Source organism: Bactrocera neohumeralis, chromosome 6, assembly GCF_024586455.1.
Source record: "Bactrocera neohumeralis isolate Rockhampton chromosome 6, APGP_CSIRO_Bneo_wtdbg2-racon-allhic-juicebox.fasta_v2, whole genome shotgun sequence".
Lineage (NCBI taxonomy): Eukaryota > Metazoa > Arthropoda > Insecta > Diptera > Tephritidae > Bactrocera > Bactrocera neohumeralis.
Window position 1 is genome coordinate 75534338 of NC_065923.1, and position 13477 is coordinate 75547814.

A 13477-nucleotide genomic window follows, 5' to 3' on the forward strand; every position below is an offset into this window, starting at 1 on the left:
TAATTCTAACCAAATTTCGTAAAGCTAAAAAATTTTTTCATACAAGGACTTCAAATTGACAGATCAGTTTGTATGGCAGCTATATACTATAGTGGTCCGATCGAAAAAAATTTCTCGAAGATTATACAGTTGCTTTAGAAAACAAGTCATGTTAAATCGATCGTTTGTATGGCAGCTATATGATATAGTACTCCGATCTGCATATTTTTTTCGGAGATTGCATCGTTTTCATAGCCGGTAACCCATGCCGAATTTCGTGTTGATATCTCGTTTTGAAAAAAAGTTTTCCATACGAAGATGTGTTTGTGACTGTTCAGTTTGTATGGCAGCTATATGTTATAGCAGCCCGATAGCGGCGATTCCGACGCATGACCAGTTTTTCCGTGAGAAACGAACGTATGCGAAATTTCAGATCGATATCTCAAAAATTAAGGACAACCTTGTTCCCGTATATACCAAAAATTGAAGTCGGACCAGTGCGTATTTACACCGAAAATGCTTGAATTTTCAAAAATATTTTCACCTCTCATTTCGCTGAAATATTTTTTAATTTAAGTCCTCACTGACGCTGACTGTTAAAAATAAATTTTCTTTAAACTCATTCTCTAGAGGATATAACGTAGGTTAACAAATAAAAGCGAATAAGTTCAATTAAAAAAATAAATAAATTATGCAATTATAAATTGGTTTCCATTTAGATATGGCTTTTTAGGAAATATTAAGCTTTAAAGCTTTATTTAAGACCTGGGTAGGATATTTTGTTGTTGTTGTTGTTTTTAACAATGTTAGATTTATTGTTTACCAAGTCATTTTACTTTTTTTCTCTTTAAAAAAAAAATACAAAATAAACCTTGAGCTTAGTATGCACCATAATACTTCAACTTAAAAATTTGCTTTTCAACTTATGCACTTCACAATAATTTTTTTAAATGTATATATATATCGCTTATTAGGAAATTTTAGATAATGTTTTTAATGAACTTAAAGCTTTATTTTAGACCTGGATACTCCATTTTTTATCAATGGAAGATGTATTCATCATTTTCCTAAGAATCTTGATTTCCCAAAATGTTTGTCATTTGACTTTTCTCTCATTTCAAGTTTGGCTCTTTAAAAAAAATACAAAAGAAAGCACCAAATCCTTCTCAGCTTCAAAATCAGCTTTTTCGACTTATGTACTTTACGCGCTAATCGCTAATTCACAGCTAAAAGATAAAATTGTCAAAAAGCTACACCACAGAAACCTCAAAGTCTAAGCAAAACAAAAAGCGCAATAAAGAAGACAGTAGCAAAAAGAAAATACACACACACTAACAAAGCAAACACACAGACAAACCTTAAAAAACACACACAGCCAAACACTAAAAAGCACAAATACACATACGAGCACAAAGCATAAATCTACTGTTGAATTTGGTGCGCTTCCTTGGTCCACTTCACTCGCTGCCAATTTCTGGATGATTTAGTTAATTTGTTTACTTTGTGGTGTCGTAATTTTGTCGTCGACTGTTGACATATGAAAATTAAGACGGGGGCAGTTAGCAAGAGTAAGTGCCATTTGAGAGAGCTTTTAGCTGCGCTAAGGCAGACTTCATTGTCGTGTGTATGTGCGATGTACATTAAAATGCTACGTTCGGTTGCGAAAATATAGTGTTGGCAAACAACTTTCGGGCATTTGTGGCTAAAGCTAAAATTGAATTTGAAACGCTTTTTGGCAGCAAATTTTGTGGCTAAAAGCTAGAAATATATTAGTTTGATGGAAATTCATGGCAGGCAAATTGAGCAAGTCATATGCCTTAGCTAATTGGAAAAATTGGCGTGATTAGTAAAAATAGTGGAGATTAGTAGAAACAGTGTTGGGAAGGGGTATAAGAATCGTATATTATATTCCAAGTTTAAACTTTTTTAGAGGTATCTTCACGAAACTTGACGAGAATTATTGCCTAAGGCAAGAGTATAATCTCCGAAGAAATTATTTAGATCCGATCACTATACGTATAACATATAGCTGCCATACGAACTGAACGTTCAAAATTCAGCACCTGTATGGACATCTTTTGCATTTGACGAGGTATCTTCATGATATTTGGCATGTGTTAATCTCCAAAGCAACGGTATAATCTCCGGAGAAATTGTTCAGATCGGATCACTATAGCATATAGCTGTCATACAAACTGAAGGTTCAAATATCAGTACTGGTATAGAAAGCTTTTGTATTTGACGAGATATCATCACGAAATTCGGCTTGTCTTAATCTCCAAGGCAGCGGTACAATCTCCGAAGAAATTAACCAGATCGGATCGCTATAGCATATAGCCGTCATACAAATTAACCGATTTGTACTTTTTCTTGTTTTCTGAAACAAGAGTTGACAGACTGTAAAAATCGTCTTGGGACTTCTATTCAGTGTACAGAAAACTGAACACTAATTTTATAGAATGTCAGTTTTCTTGTCAAGTCTTATATTTAATAGCTATAAGAAACTTAAAGTACATACCAAATAAAATAAATTTTCTAATTTCTATAATTATTTTTCAATCAATTGCTAAACTTGGTGGCAATGCTGGCGGCGAAGTGAACGTTCTGATCAATTTATAGCGCTCTGGATCGTCGACAGTCACTGTGAGCTCGCTTAAAATATCATTGCCCACGCTCATTACCTGATTTATGTGGAAATAAGGACCAGACTCCGCTGAAATATACATACTAAATAAACCAAAGAACATTATTTTCCAGTTATACATACTCTCCATGGCTTTGATAGACAGTTCCGGTTGATCGGCCACTCTCGGCACACCATCAGCTATGAAGGAGTACCACAAGTCCACCATTTTCTTTGCGATTTGCGTGTCATACGCATTCAGTTTATGTGTGGCAAACACATATATATTATCGTTCGAATGATGTACGCCACCCTCAAAGGGATATTGCGAGTTACCCAACTCATAGCCGAAGCGCGTATGCTCGCCGGCATAATCGAAGCTGTATAAGTAGACGGTTGCGGCACCGCGCCGCTGCAATTCGTTTGCATAGGCAATCACCGGCGATTTCATATAAATGATGTTGGCGATCTGCAATAAGGAGTGGATGAGCGTATAATGCAACGTGCAAATAGACGATTATGCTAACTCACATCAATATAGGCCGGCCAGGCAGCGGTATGATTGTTGGTATCCAAAATTTCCGGTCTGAAGAGCATGCGCAAGAGCAAATTGTTAGAGAGGCTAGTGCTGTCTTTGCCTAAGTCGATCAGCGTATTTGCGAACTGGCGCACAGTGAGCTTAGCAATGCTACCATACTTTGCCAAAAGCATATCATAAAGCGCTGTGACGTGTTTTGAATGATGTTTTCAACATTTTTTTCAAATTAGTTTGATTTCAATCCATTTTTGTTGAGATTAAAACTTACTTGCCAGCACGAAAGTGCCATCGTGCTTTGTGAAGCCAGTCATTAACGGCACTGTGCGCTTGAGATTCCGTAACAGTGTTTGCGGTTCTGTTGGCAGCACGCCCTGCACATCACCTATAACGGGACTGAAGCTTTCCTAAGCACACAAAATATTAAATAAATCAGCTCTCTGAATACAGGCGCTCAAAACTCACCTCTTTGGTTACGCGCAACAGCTGCAGCAAATCAACCTGCCTGAGGCAATCGTATGCCTCGTGCTTATCTTCACACTTCGCGCATTGAAGCGCCTCGCAAATGCGTTGAACCTGCGCATATGGCTCGCGATTTATAGCCCACGGTGCCGTTATGGCGCCCGATTGCACAATCGAGCGCTTAAAGTAGTGTTCCGGTGTTTGCGGACTTAGCAGCAGCGCACCAGACATGGCGGCACCGGCGCTCTGACCGACTATCGTAACACGCGTGGGATCGCCACCAAACGCATGTATGTGCTTTTGCACCCAACTCAAGGCCAAAAGCAGATCCAGCACTGGCGCATTGCCGGGCATGTCCTCGGTGAGTATGGTCAACCAGCCGAGCGCGCCGACGCGATATTGCGCCACTACCAGCACAATGTCTTTCTCCAGCAGATGGTGTGGTGGGTGATCGGAGGCGGAGCCATTGGTGAAGCCGCCGCCATAAATGTAGAACATTACCGGCTGCTTGGCCGCGAGCTGTTATTGGAATATATATGAAGTATATAATGTATATATGTAGATATAGAAAATATATATGTACGTGTGAACCTTACTTTTTTGCTGTAGACACTCAAGTTTAGACAATCCTCCAAGTCTTCCTGCAGTTGGCTAGCATTTAATTTTCCGACGGTTGTTATGACCGGACAGCGTTTGCCGAAGTTGCGCGCATCGTAGGTGCCTTGCCAGGGGCTACGACTAACTGGTGGCTATAATAATATTATAGTAAGAGTAAGAATATAGTATTTTTGTTTGCTGACATATTTAATATTTTCTTGCGCGAAAAACTCTCTGGCTGTACTAAAAGCCAAACCACTGAGCCACCGTGACGTTCACTCATTATCACTATAGTGTTATCGCAGTTCTAGTACACTCATAAATATTATAGTAAGAGTAAGAATATAGTATTTTTGTTTGTGACTACGTCATTATGAGCCACCGTACGTTCCTAGTACACTATAGTGTTATCGCAGTTCGGTGCTACGTCATTATATACGTACCTAGTACACTCATAATTTTTGGCTTACGAAAGCATATACCTATGCATACTCGGACTTTGCCACTCACTTCACTTAACGGAGATAAGACCGAGTCGATTTGCACGTTTCAATCTATGTGCCTATTTTTCTTTCTTTCTCTTAAATCGTTATCATTTAATTCAGTTTCAAGATTGAGGAACACGACTATTGAGAGTACAATGCTAAGTGTATTGATAGGAAAGTGTGAGAGAGAGAGAGAGAGGAGAGAACGGAAAAGGGCGAGGAAGAGAAAAATTCAAGACTAAAATTCTATTTGAAAGGTCAACAGTTCAGTTTGTATGGCAGCTATATGCTATATTAGTCCGATGTAAATAATTTATTCGAAGAAGAGGCCGCGAACAATTCTCTGTGCCAAATGTTGTGAAGATATCTCGTTAATTAAATAGTTTTCCATACAAGATCTAAAGTTTGATCGTTCAGTTTGTATGGTTTGTATGTAAATGTCATTGACCTGTTTGTTAACACGTAGAGTCAATGGTCTTTTTTAACATTTAGTCAAGCCCACAACCTTTGTTTACATTTAGCCAAGTCAAAAAACCTAGTTTACATTCAATGGCCCTTTTGTTTACATTTTGCGGAGGTCATTAGCTTTTTTCATTACATTTAGAGTCAACAGCCTTTTTGTTTACATTTAGTCAAGTCCACAGTCACGTCATGACTTTTGAAACACATCACATCTCGACATGAGAGTCATTTAAGCACGGTGACTGATTTTCTTTTATAGAGCCCGCTAGCAGCCAGCTTCCCGTGAGGTCACCTCTTGACTTTTAAATCGCATCACATGAGAGTCACTTTAAGTTCACTTTAAGACTTTTAAATCACATCACAACTCGACATGAGAGTCGCTTAAGTACAGGCCAGGCACGGTGACTGCGTTACTTTTATAGAGCCAGCTGACAGCCAGATTCCATTGAGGTCACCTCTTGACTTTTAAATCGCATCACATCTCTACACGAGAATCACTCAAGCACTGGCCAGGTACGGTGCCTGTTTTTCTTTTATAGAGCTCGCTAACAGCAAGCTTAACGTGAGGTCACCTCTTGAATTTTAAATCACATCACATCTTGATATCAAAGTCACGTAAACACTGGTCAGACACGTTTCTTTTATAGAGCCCGCTGGCGGCCAGCTTCTCGTGAAATCACATTGAAACTTTATAATCAAATTACATCCGATCCAAACTAAACAACTCTTTCGGAGATTATAGCAATGCCTGAGATAATAATCTGTGCCAAATTTCGTGGGAAAATATCTTCATATAAAAAAGTTTTTCATATAAGCACTTCTTTTCGATCGTTCAGTTTGTATGGCAGCTATATGTTATAGTCGCCGCATATCAGCGGTTGTGACAAATGAGCAGCTGCTTGAAGAGGAAAAGACGTGTACTAAATTTCACGAACGATATCTCAAGAACTAGTAAAACTAAATCGGCTTAACTCGTCAAGCTGATCACTTATACTCGTATATATATTTTATAGGGTCTCCGATATTTCCTTTTGGCTATTATAAACTTCGTGGCAAACTTAAAAGACACTTTTTATGGCATAACAAGCACTATAAATATTTAAAACGAAATTTCATTCACAAGCTATAAAAACCTTAAAGAAATCATTATTTATGCCAAGTTTTTTTTATCAAATCTTGCTTAGCAAAACAAAGTTCGTAGTATTACTAGACGCTGTATAAAGGCACTAAATACAGAGATCGCTAATTATAAATGCAAATAGAAACAAATATTTAAATTATCAGCACAAATTATAGACTGGTTTCACATTTCCCATATTATGCATTTTTTCTAAATAGATGCAGGTGACACACGCCGATTATTTTTAAATATTCTGTAACAACTAACACTGGACTAGGCACTTCGCACACTGTAAACTAACCTTGAAACGCAGTTCACCACTTGGCGATTCCGCATAGGGAATACCGCGGAATGAGTTAAACTTCTGTTTCGTCCATAATGTTTCAGCGACACTGCCGAGTACTGCACCTTGACCGGGTATAGTGACGTGCGGCGGCGAATCGGCTGTGATGGACTTTGATGTCACCAGTGCGACAACAACGACGAGTGTGCCCACCAAAGCTAATACGCCAAGCAATAGTTTCATGGTCTAGCCTCTAAGCGGCACGAGTAACAACTGAATGCCTACACATTAATGAGAGATATTTTACGTTACAAATGAACGGCCGTAAAATGCTAAACTTATGCTCAGCGGTGCTCGGTAAAGCAAGTGTATTTTGGTAAAACAATACCAGCGATTAAAGCGACTCGTTTCACTAGCTTTAGGAGCTATCGCAAAGTAAACAAACACGTTGACACAGTGCTGATAAAAATAATAGTACCACAAGCAAACGATCGTGTTAAAATTTGATGATAAGTGACTGCTTGCAGTTTCGCCAGAGATTTCGCAGATGTTGTTGAGTTTTCGCTACTAATTTCTAGCATACTATGCTTACCGCTATTGTTGTTGTAGCAGCAGTAAACAATACTGATCTAAATGTGAAGAAAGATGCCAAATTGCTACTGCTTGGTCGGATAAACAACAATCGAGTTCGTAGATTCGACTAACGTGTGAGCGGACTATGGTTTCAGACAAAATGTTTAAGAATGCTACCGAGCTCGTAGTGCTTTGGTGATTAAATTCCGTTCCGGCTACGTAGACTCGACTACCGTGGAGGCGAACTATGGTTCCTAACAAAATTTTTAATAATGATGTCGAGTTGATAGCCCTTTGACCGTTAAAAGTTCGGGTTCGTTCCGGTTACATAGACCCGACTATCGATTCAACGGAATATAATTATCATCTAACGAGCCGGCATTAAAAGTTGTAAGAAACCAGAGACTTAAACCTAGCCATAATCTGTTTAGACTCATCAATTTTGAAGAAAGTTGTTGAGTTGATAGTCCTTGGCCGGATAAGAAGCCGTGCCCGTTCCGATTAAATAGACCCGATTACCCTGGGAGCGGACTATGGTTTTTGGCATAATTTTTAAAAATGCTGCCGAGTTGACAGTACTTTGACGGATGCAAATCTGGGTCCGTTCCGATAACGAAGACCCTATTGTTCTGTGCCGGAATATGGTTATCATCTATTTAGCTGGCATTAAAAGTTGTAAGAAACCATACACCTACGCCTCGATATAATCTTTTTAGACTTATCAATTTTGAAGAAAGATGCCATGTTTCTAGTCCTTGGTCGGATAAACAACCGGGTCCGTTTCGATTACATAGACTCGACTATCGTGAGAGTGGACTATGGTTCTTCGCAAAATTTTGTAAAATGCTGCCGAGTTGACAGTACTTTGACGGATGAACCCCGACTGTGGTATGAACGGAATATAGTTATCATCTATCGATCCGGTGTCAAAATATCTACAAGCAAGAAACCAGAGACCTTGACCCCACACAAAACCGGGTTTACGAGTATTCCTTCCAAATTTCGAGCACACTATGGTTTTAGTAGAATAATCCGGCGTTAAAAATCTAAGAAATAATTTCCCACACAAAACATGGCTTACTTTATAATGTAGTTTCTTTTTTTTTAATCCCACCCTGTTGAAATACAAAGTTTTTTCTTCGTGTGAGATAAGTTTTATAATCGTAAAAATTGTAAAAGTCAATGCAACCGCAATTAAGTGGGGTAGTTTACGCGAAACAAACGCGGGTTATGCTAAATAACGGCTGATAGGCACTCTTATCGCGCAATCATTTTAAAATTTGCTCATAATTTATAACACAAACAATGTGAGGGCGATCCGAAACTACAACAGAGCAGTGTTCAAGGGGAAAAGTCAGCAATACATGGGAAAGTTATATAAAGGCGCTGAGAATAGGTATTTGAAGCAGGCCGCTCGGCGGTTGGATGAGTGATGAGCCGCGTGACACGCGTTACCCAAACCACAAAACATAAACACCGATGCCGAAGACAACAACGCCACCACCACCACCTCAGCAGGAGTAGCGACGGCAGTCATGAAAGAGACCTCATACAACCGCGACGTCGAAAACCAATTCGTTTGAATGCGTGGTCGGACGGCTGCTGGCGCTCAACGATGCTTGTACAAGCGCTTGTAAGTCGAACTTGCCGACACGCCGACTATTAAATGCTTAATGACTATTTTATAACTACGATTGCACGTGTTGTTGTTATTGATGCTGTTAGCTTTTATAATTTGTTGGTGCAACGCTGTTTTTTTGACTATGATTACACGCACTTTACACGCTCTCACGCGCACAAATCACAACCAAAACCAATTGGATGGGAAATACAGTGGGCGAGGGAAGTAAAATTGAGAGAAAAACTATTGCTTATATTGAATATTCCATATAAACCGAGGTGTTCTCATTAAACTATAAAACAAGTGAGATTTTCAAAGGCTTTATGAGAGGATTATCCCTTCTTTTATCTCACTTTTGTTTAAAACTGAGAAGAAAGCACGCTGTTGAGAGCAGAGAATCCACACTTTTGCTCAAGAAATCCTGCCTTCCGCGCTAAGCTGTCATAGCCATCTCTCTACGAATGGCATCTTCAAATTTGGTGCAGGGACCTCAGTCACAGGCATTCCCGGTCCCTCTCGACCGGAGTAAGCCGTACTTCATGGCACCCCTCAAGCTGATTGCTAGAGATCGCATGTGTGCGACCACCAAGAGCTACCACCTCCTAACCTAGGGTGTTATGCGACACTGGTCCGCATTGGGAAGCAAAGGTGGCGTTACGGCGTTGGGGGGCTCAGGCGAGTCGAACTTTTGCGTTCCCCTCTATAATCATTAACCCCACAGCCCATTGTGCTGAGCCAAAGGTCGTACAGAGCTGATGGACCACACTACAGCAACAACAAGAGATCAAAAACAAAAAAACCAAAAACAAAAAACCAACAACAAACTCCGGTGCAGGTACATACATATCTCATTTTCCAATGTGATCGCCAGTGGAGCGTTCGATGTTTGACCAGCATGCCAAAGACAACGACGATGACATGCCCTTCTGCAATCCTAGGCCTCTCATAAAACAGTTATCCACCAAACAGTTACCGGAGAGTTGTGTAGTTCGACATTTTAGAGCCGAACGGCCAACTGTGTAGAGTTAGCGTAAATAATAGCCGATAGCAAAACACTGTGCTCTCAAGGCTTCAATCGACTTTCGTCGCTGAACAATATGTGAGAGCAACTTGCTGCGGTCAATTTGTTCATTTGCTTTCCGAAAGGATGTGTTGCAAAATAGAATAACATGCTGCGCATTAGATTGGCACTCTAACGAAATAACGGGATATGAGCAGCGGCCGGAAAGCAGCAATCGGCGATGTGTGGGACGACGTCCGGACACGTGCCGGCAATACAACAAACCCACAATAACGACGAAAACAAAATTAAATCAGCGGCGACGACACGTTTTAGCAACAGCAACAACAAATTGTGGCAGGACAATGGATTTGCGCGTTTTTTAAATGACAAACAATATTTACAACACGCTTCTCAAACACCCCAGTGCACTTACGCGCAGCTCAACCCAACATGGGCCGAGCATATTTCGTGTAATTACGGGTAAATGATGAGATACAAATTTGCGCAGTTAAAAGCAAATCATTATGTCAGTGACGCAATGAAGCGGAAAATGAAAACAATAACAACAATGACGATTAAATATGAAGACTATACGTTCGTAGGTCTATTTATAGTAATTAAATATGATTACAACGGTTATGATGTAAAACAAGTCTCACAACTCACCCTACAACCTGATGGCGGCGTCTCAATGCTGGGTCCCGTCTGTTCTCTGGCTTCACGTTTTGCATAACCGTCCATCATTTGAGCTGCTCATAACTGTCGCAGCGCTTCCTTGTCCTCCACGCAAGCTCGTGAGGTGAGCTGAGACATGTAATCAGCAGCGGAAGATTGCGTGTCGCCTGTAATCTGAATGGCCGCTGCTGTGATTTAAATAAACGTCATTGGTTGCAACACCATAGCATCACACCAGCTTTAATAGCAACAACCCCTTCTTGGCCGGCCAGTTCCACTTTACTCAGGCCAATGAGTTGAGCGCGGCCACCAACCCGCATTCCTCGGTGCCCGTCAGTGTCATCACCGCAATGCTGTCATGTTGCGCCACAAACAAATTACTTTTAAGCTCGCAAGTGACTTTTTCGCACAGCGCTCCCCTGACTTCCCTTACCGTTACACACTCCGCCAACCTGCCTGCGTAGGTTTACGCTCGGCGTTGCTTTTTTCGCAGCCAGAAAGTTTCGTTAGGCCTCAGTCCCAGCGGGCATTGCGTACAATTTCATCACTTGAGCCGCCGTTGACACTGTTGTGGTGGCCGCTGTCAGACTCCCAGCGGCACGCAAAATGTGATGAACCAAGTAACCAATCCACCAACACAACCGTACCGCTTCCCTTCGTCTTGTGTGCTTGTCTGTTTGTTGTTGCCGCAAAGCTAACTTTCCATACAGAAATGTCGCTACAATTCATTTAATTTTGCCATATTTACTTTGCTCGACAAATAAAAAGGTGCTTCGCTCCAACAAAGGGTTCTGCTATACTCTTAACCGCTCGTTCCAACGTTTCTTAATAACAAGGCGTTGTGGCTGTCTGGCGTAAGTATATACTGCACACTCACCCTCGGCATCCGAGCCTTGGATTTGTTTTTGTTTCTCACATTGAATCTGACACATCACGAACTTATTTAATTTGTTTATGATAATTTACGGATTACGCAGATCGCCTGTCAGTGCGTTGTGTGAATATATAAAATGCGAAAAAATGAGTTTTAAATTCCTCTTGTGAGCAGGTTGTCCCTTGGGTGCGAGTGGAAATATTGCTCGGAAGGGGAATGAACACGGTTATTGTTTTATTTTAGAAACTTCATTCGCATATTTATAAAACAAATCATTTCTTCTATTTAACTAGACTCGCCCTGTCAAAGAGAATGGAATGCAGACAGAGCATGCTAGAGCAATGGATTACTACAAGCTCCACTATTCCACTATTCTCTACTCGTCTTATAGAAGGCTGTGGAGCAGAATATTCAACAAGAACCAGATGAGTCCATACGCCATCGTGTGCAATTCACTTTATGGAGTAGATTTTAAAAGATTGAAAACAGAAAGTTAGAGATGGCACCCTGCCGGGCCTTAGGAGCTAATCCCTTGGAGACAGAAAGTTAAGAGATTACGCATAAGATCGTATATTTGAGTCACACTCTCTAAGTGAAAGCAGCATGTGGATCTGACCATGATCAAAGCCACAAAAGCTCCCAGCCCAGAATCAACAGGAGGATGTGTACCATCATCGTGAGGCCGATTGTTACGGATGGAGCGGTGGATTCGAAAGCATCTCCGACTTCGATATGATTTCAACCATTGAAAGCACCAGAAGTCATGAAGTCATTGAAGTCATGATTTAAAAGAAAGCAGAAGAGGGAAGTTAATCACATCCTAGCAAATGAAAGCCTTAAATGATGAAACACCACTGGCTTTTCTCACAAAGACTTCACGTTTGATCTACTGCTAAGAGGTAGCAATATTAAGTAGTACGCTAGTGACTCGAAAACGTCGGAATGCATTGCTGCAGGTATCTCAGGAGCGCGTACCAAATCTGGGGCATTTTTTGAGCACTTACCACGCAAATTGGTGTGTAGATATGAAGCTCCAACTATTGCGGCACTTAAAGCGATCTCGACTTATGAGATCAAATCGCTATTGATGCGTGAGTGCATAGGATGGCTTAACAGCCTATCAAGTCGCACCAAATACACCTCATCTGGGTACCAGGTTGCAGGAGTACAGCCAGGCATGAACTGCCTGACGAGCCAGCCCGCTCTGCAGCTGCTAATAAAAGGGTAAAATCGGTGGGGTTCCGATTGCGATTAGTTCTCATACTATAAAGGAGATAATCCACATGGAGGAAAGAGTGGGCAGAGAAAAGTATTAGTAACAGCTCACTTGCATGCGCTAGACAAATTTGGTAATGGGTGGTTACAGCCTCACTATATATGTAGATTTAAAAGTGCAATCAAACTCCCGAAAGGCAAATTCTATTTTCATTTTATATTGGACACTGTAAGCTCAAGAAGGACTTATTTAACAAGGATCTAGCCTCGTGTGCAAACAGACGGTTCTGTCTCATGGAGCCGGAAACTCTGAAGGACCTGATGTTTGACTGCACGGCAATCCTTAGACGCAGTATCAAGGTCCTTAGATTTATGTATCCAGCAGAATACTGAAATGTATCAGTGTGCTGGCGAAAGATCTGTTTCTTAGGCCCATATGTTTCGACAAACGACAACCCTAGCTTTCGGGACAGTGAAAAAGGAAGTGATGAGATGAACTCACAAAGATTTCTTCTGTATATGGGGATAAATAAGATTTTATAAATGAGTACCGTAGTGCGCAACACAGCAGACAACTTTTTAATAGGTGGGTTGAAGCTAATAGGTGAAGTTTTCTGTAAGCTCTCTGTCATTCTTAGCTTTCCGCAGGACCACTGTAGAGTTTTGCAGGCATTAAGGTGGCAGTAAATGTACTGCGCCGAAGTGCAGCTTCTTTTAAGATGGTCAGCATTCACTCCGACAGCAGAGCAGTAATACTGGCGCTGAGCTCGATAACTGTTGGCCAATAGGCTTCATACTGTAAGGCTAAAAATCTTGTCGGACGCAAGTAGTCAAATTTGCATGGAGAAGGGTGAGGTGGCAAGATTCAAGCACTTTTTCTTCAATTATCCAGCACTTTCTAGAATAAGGTTGAAACATCTCGGCAGTCTTACCTTCAGCGAACCAGCAGACACAGCCGAAACTGACATTA

The 13477-nt window shown here is 40.9% G+C and overlaps 2 protein-coding genes across 4 annotated transcripts in view; both read right to left on the minus strand.

Annotated features, from left to right (window-relative positions):
- Nucleotides 1-6842, minus strand: part of LOC126761789 (glutactin-like) — a 29655-nt gene extending 22813 nt beyond the window's left edge. Inside the window, exons 1-7 of one of the 3 annotated variants that reach the window (XM_050478181.1) lie at nucleotides 6565-6841; nucleotides 4196-4348; nucleotides 3603-4118; nucleotides 3409-3544; nucleotides 3134-3324; nucleotides 2747-3071; nucleotides 2661-2692 (exon numbers count right to left, since the gene is read on the minus strand). In XM_050478181.1, the coding sequence (XP_050334138.1) occupies nucleotides 2661-2692; nucleotides 2747-3071; nucleotides 3134-3324; nucleotides 3409-3544; nucleotides 3603-4118; nucleotides 4196-4348; nucleotides 6565-6789 (1578 nt within the window). In that variant the 5' untranslated portion in view covers nucleotides 6790-6841. Of the gene's footprint in view, nucleotides 1-2445; nucleotides 2693-2746; nucleotides 3072-3133; nucleotides 3325-3408; nucleotides 3545-3602; nucleotides 4119-4195; nucleotides 4349-6564 lie in introns of those variants that run through there. The other 2 variants (XM_050478179.1, XM_050478180.1) reach the window with 2 other exon arrangements.
- LOC126761794 (COMM domain-containing protein 4) overlaps nucleotides 1-13477 on the minus strand; it is a 64415-nt gene that overhangs the window by 32278 nt on the left and 18660 nt on the right. The window lies entirely within an intron of this gene.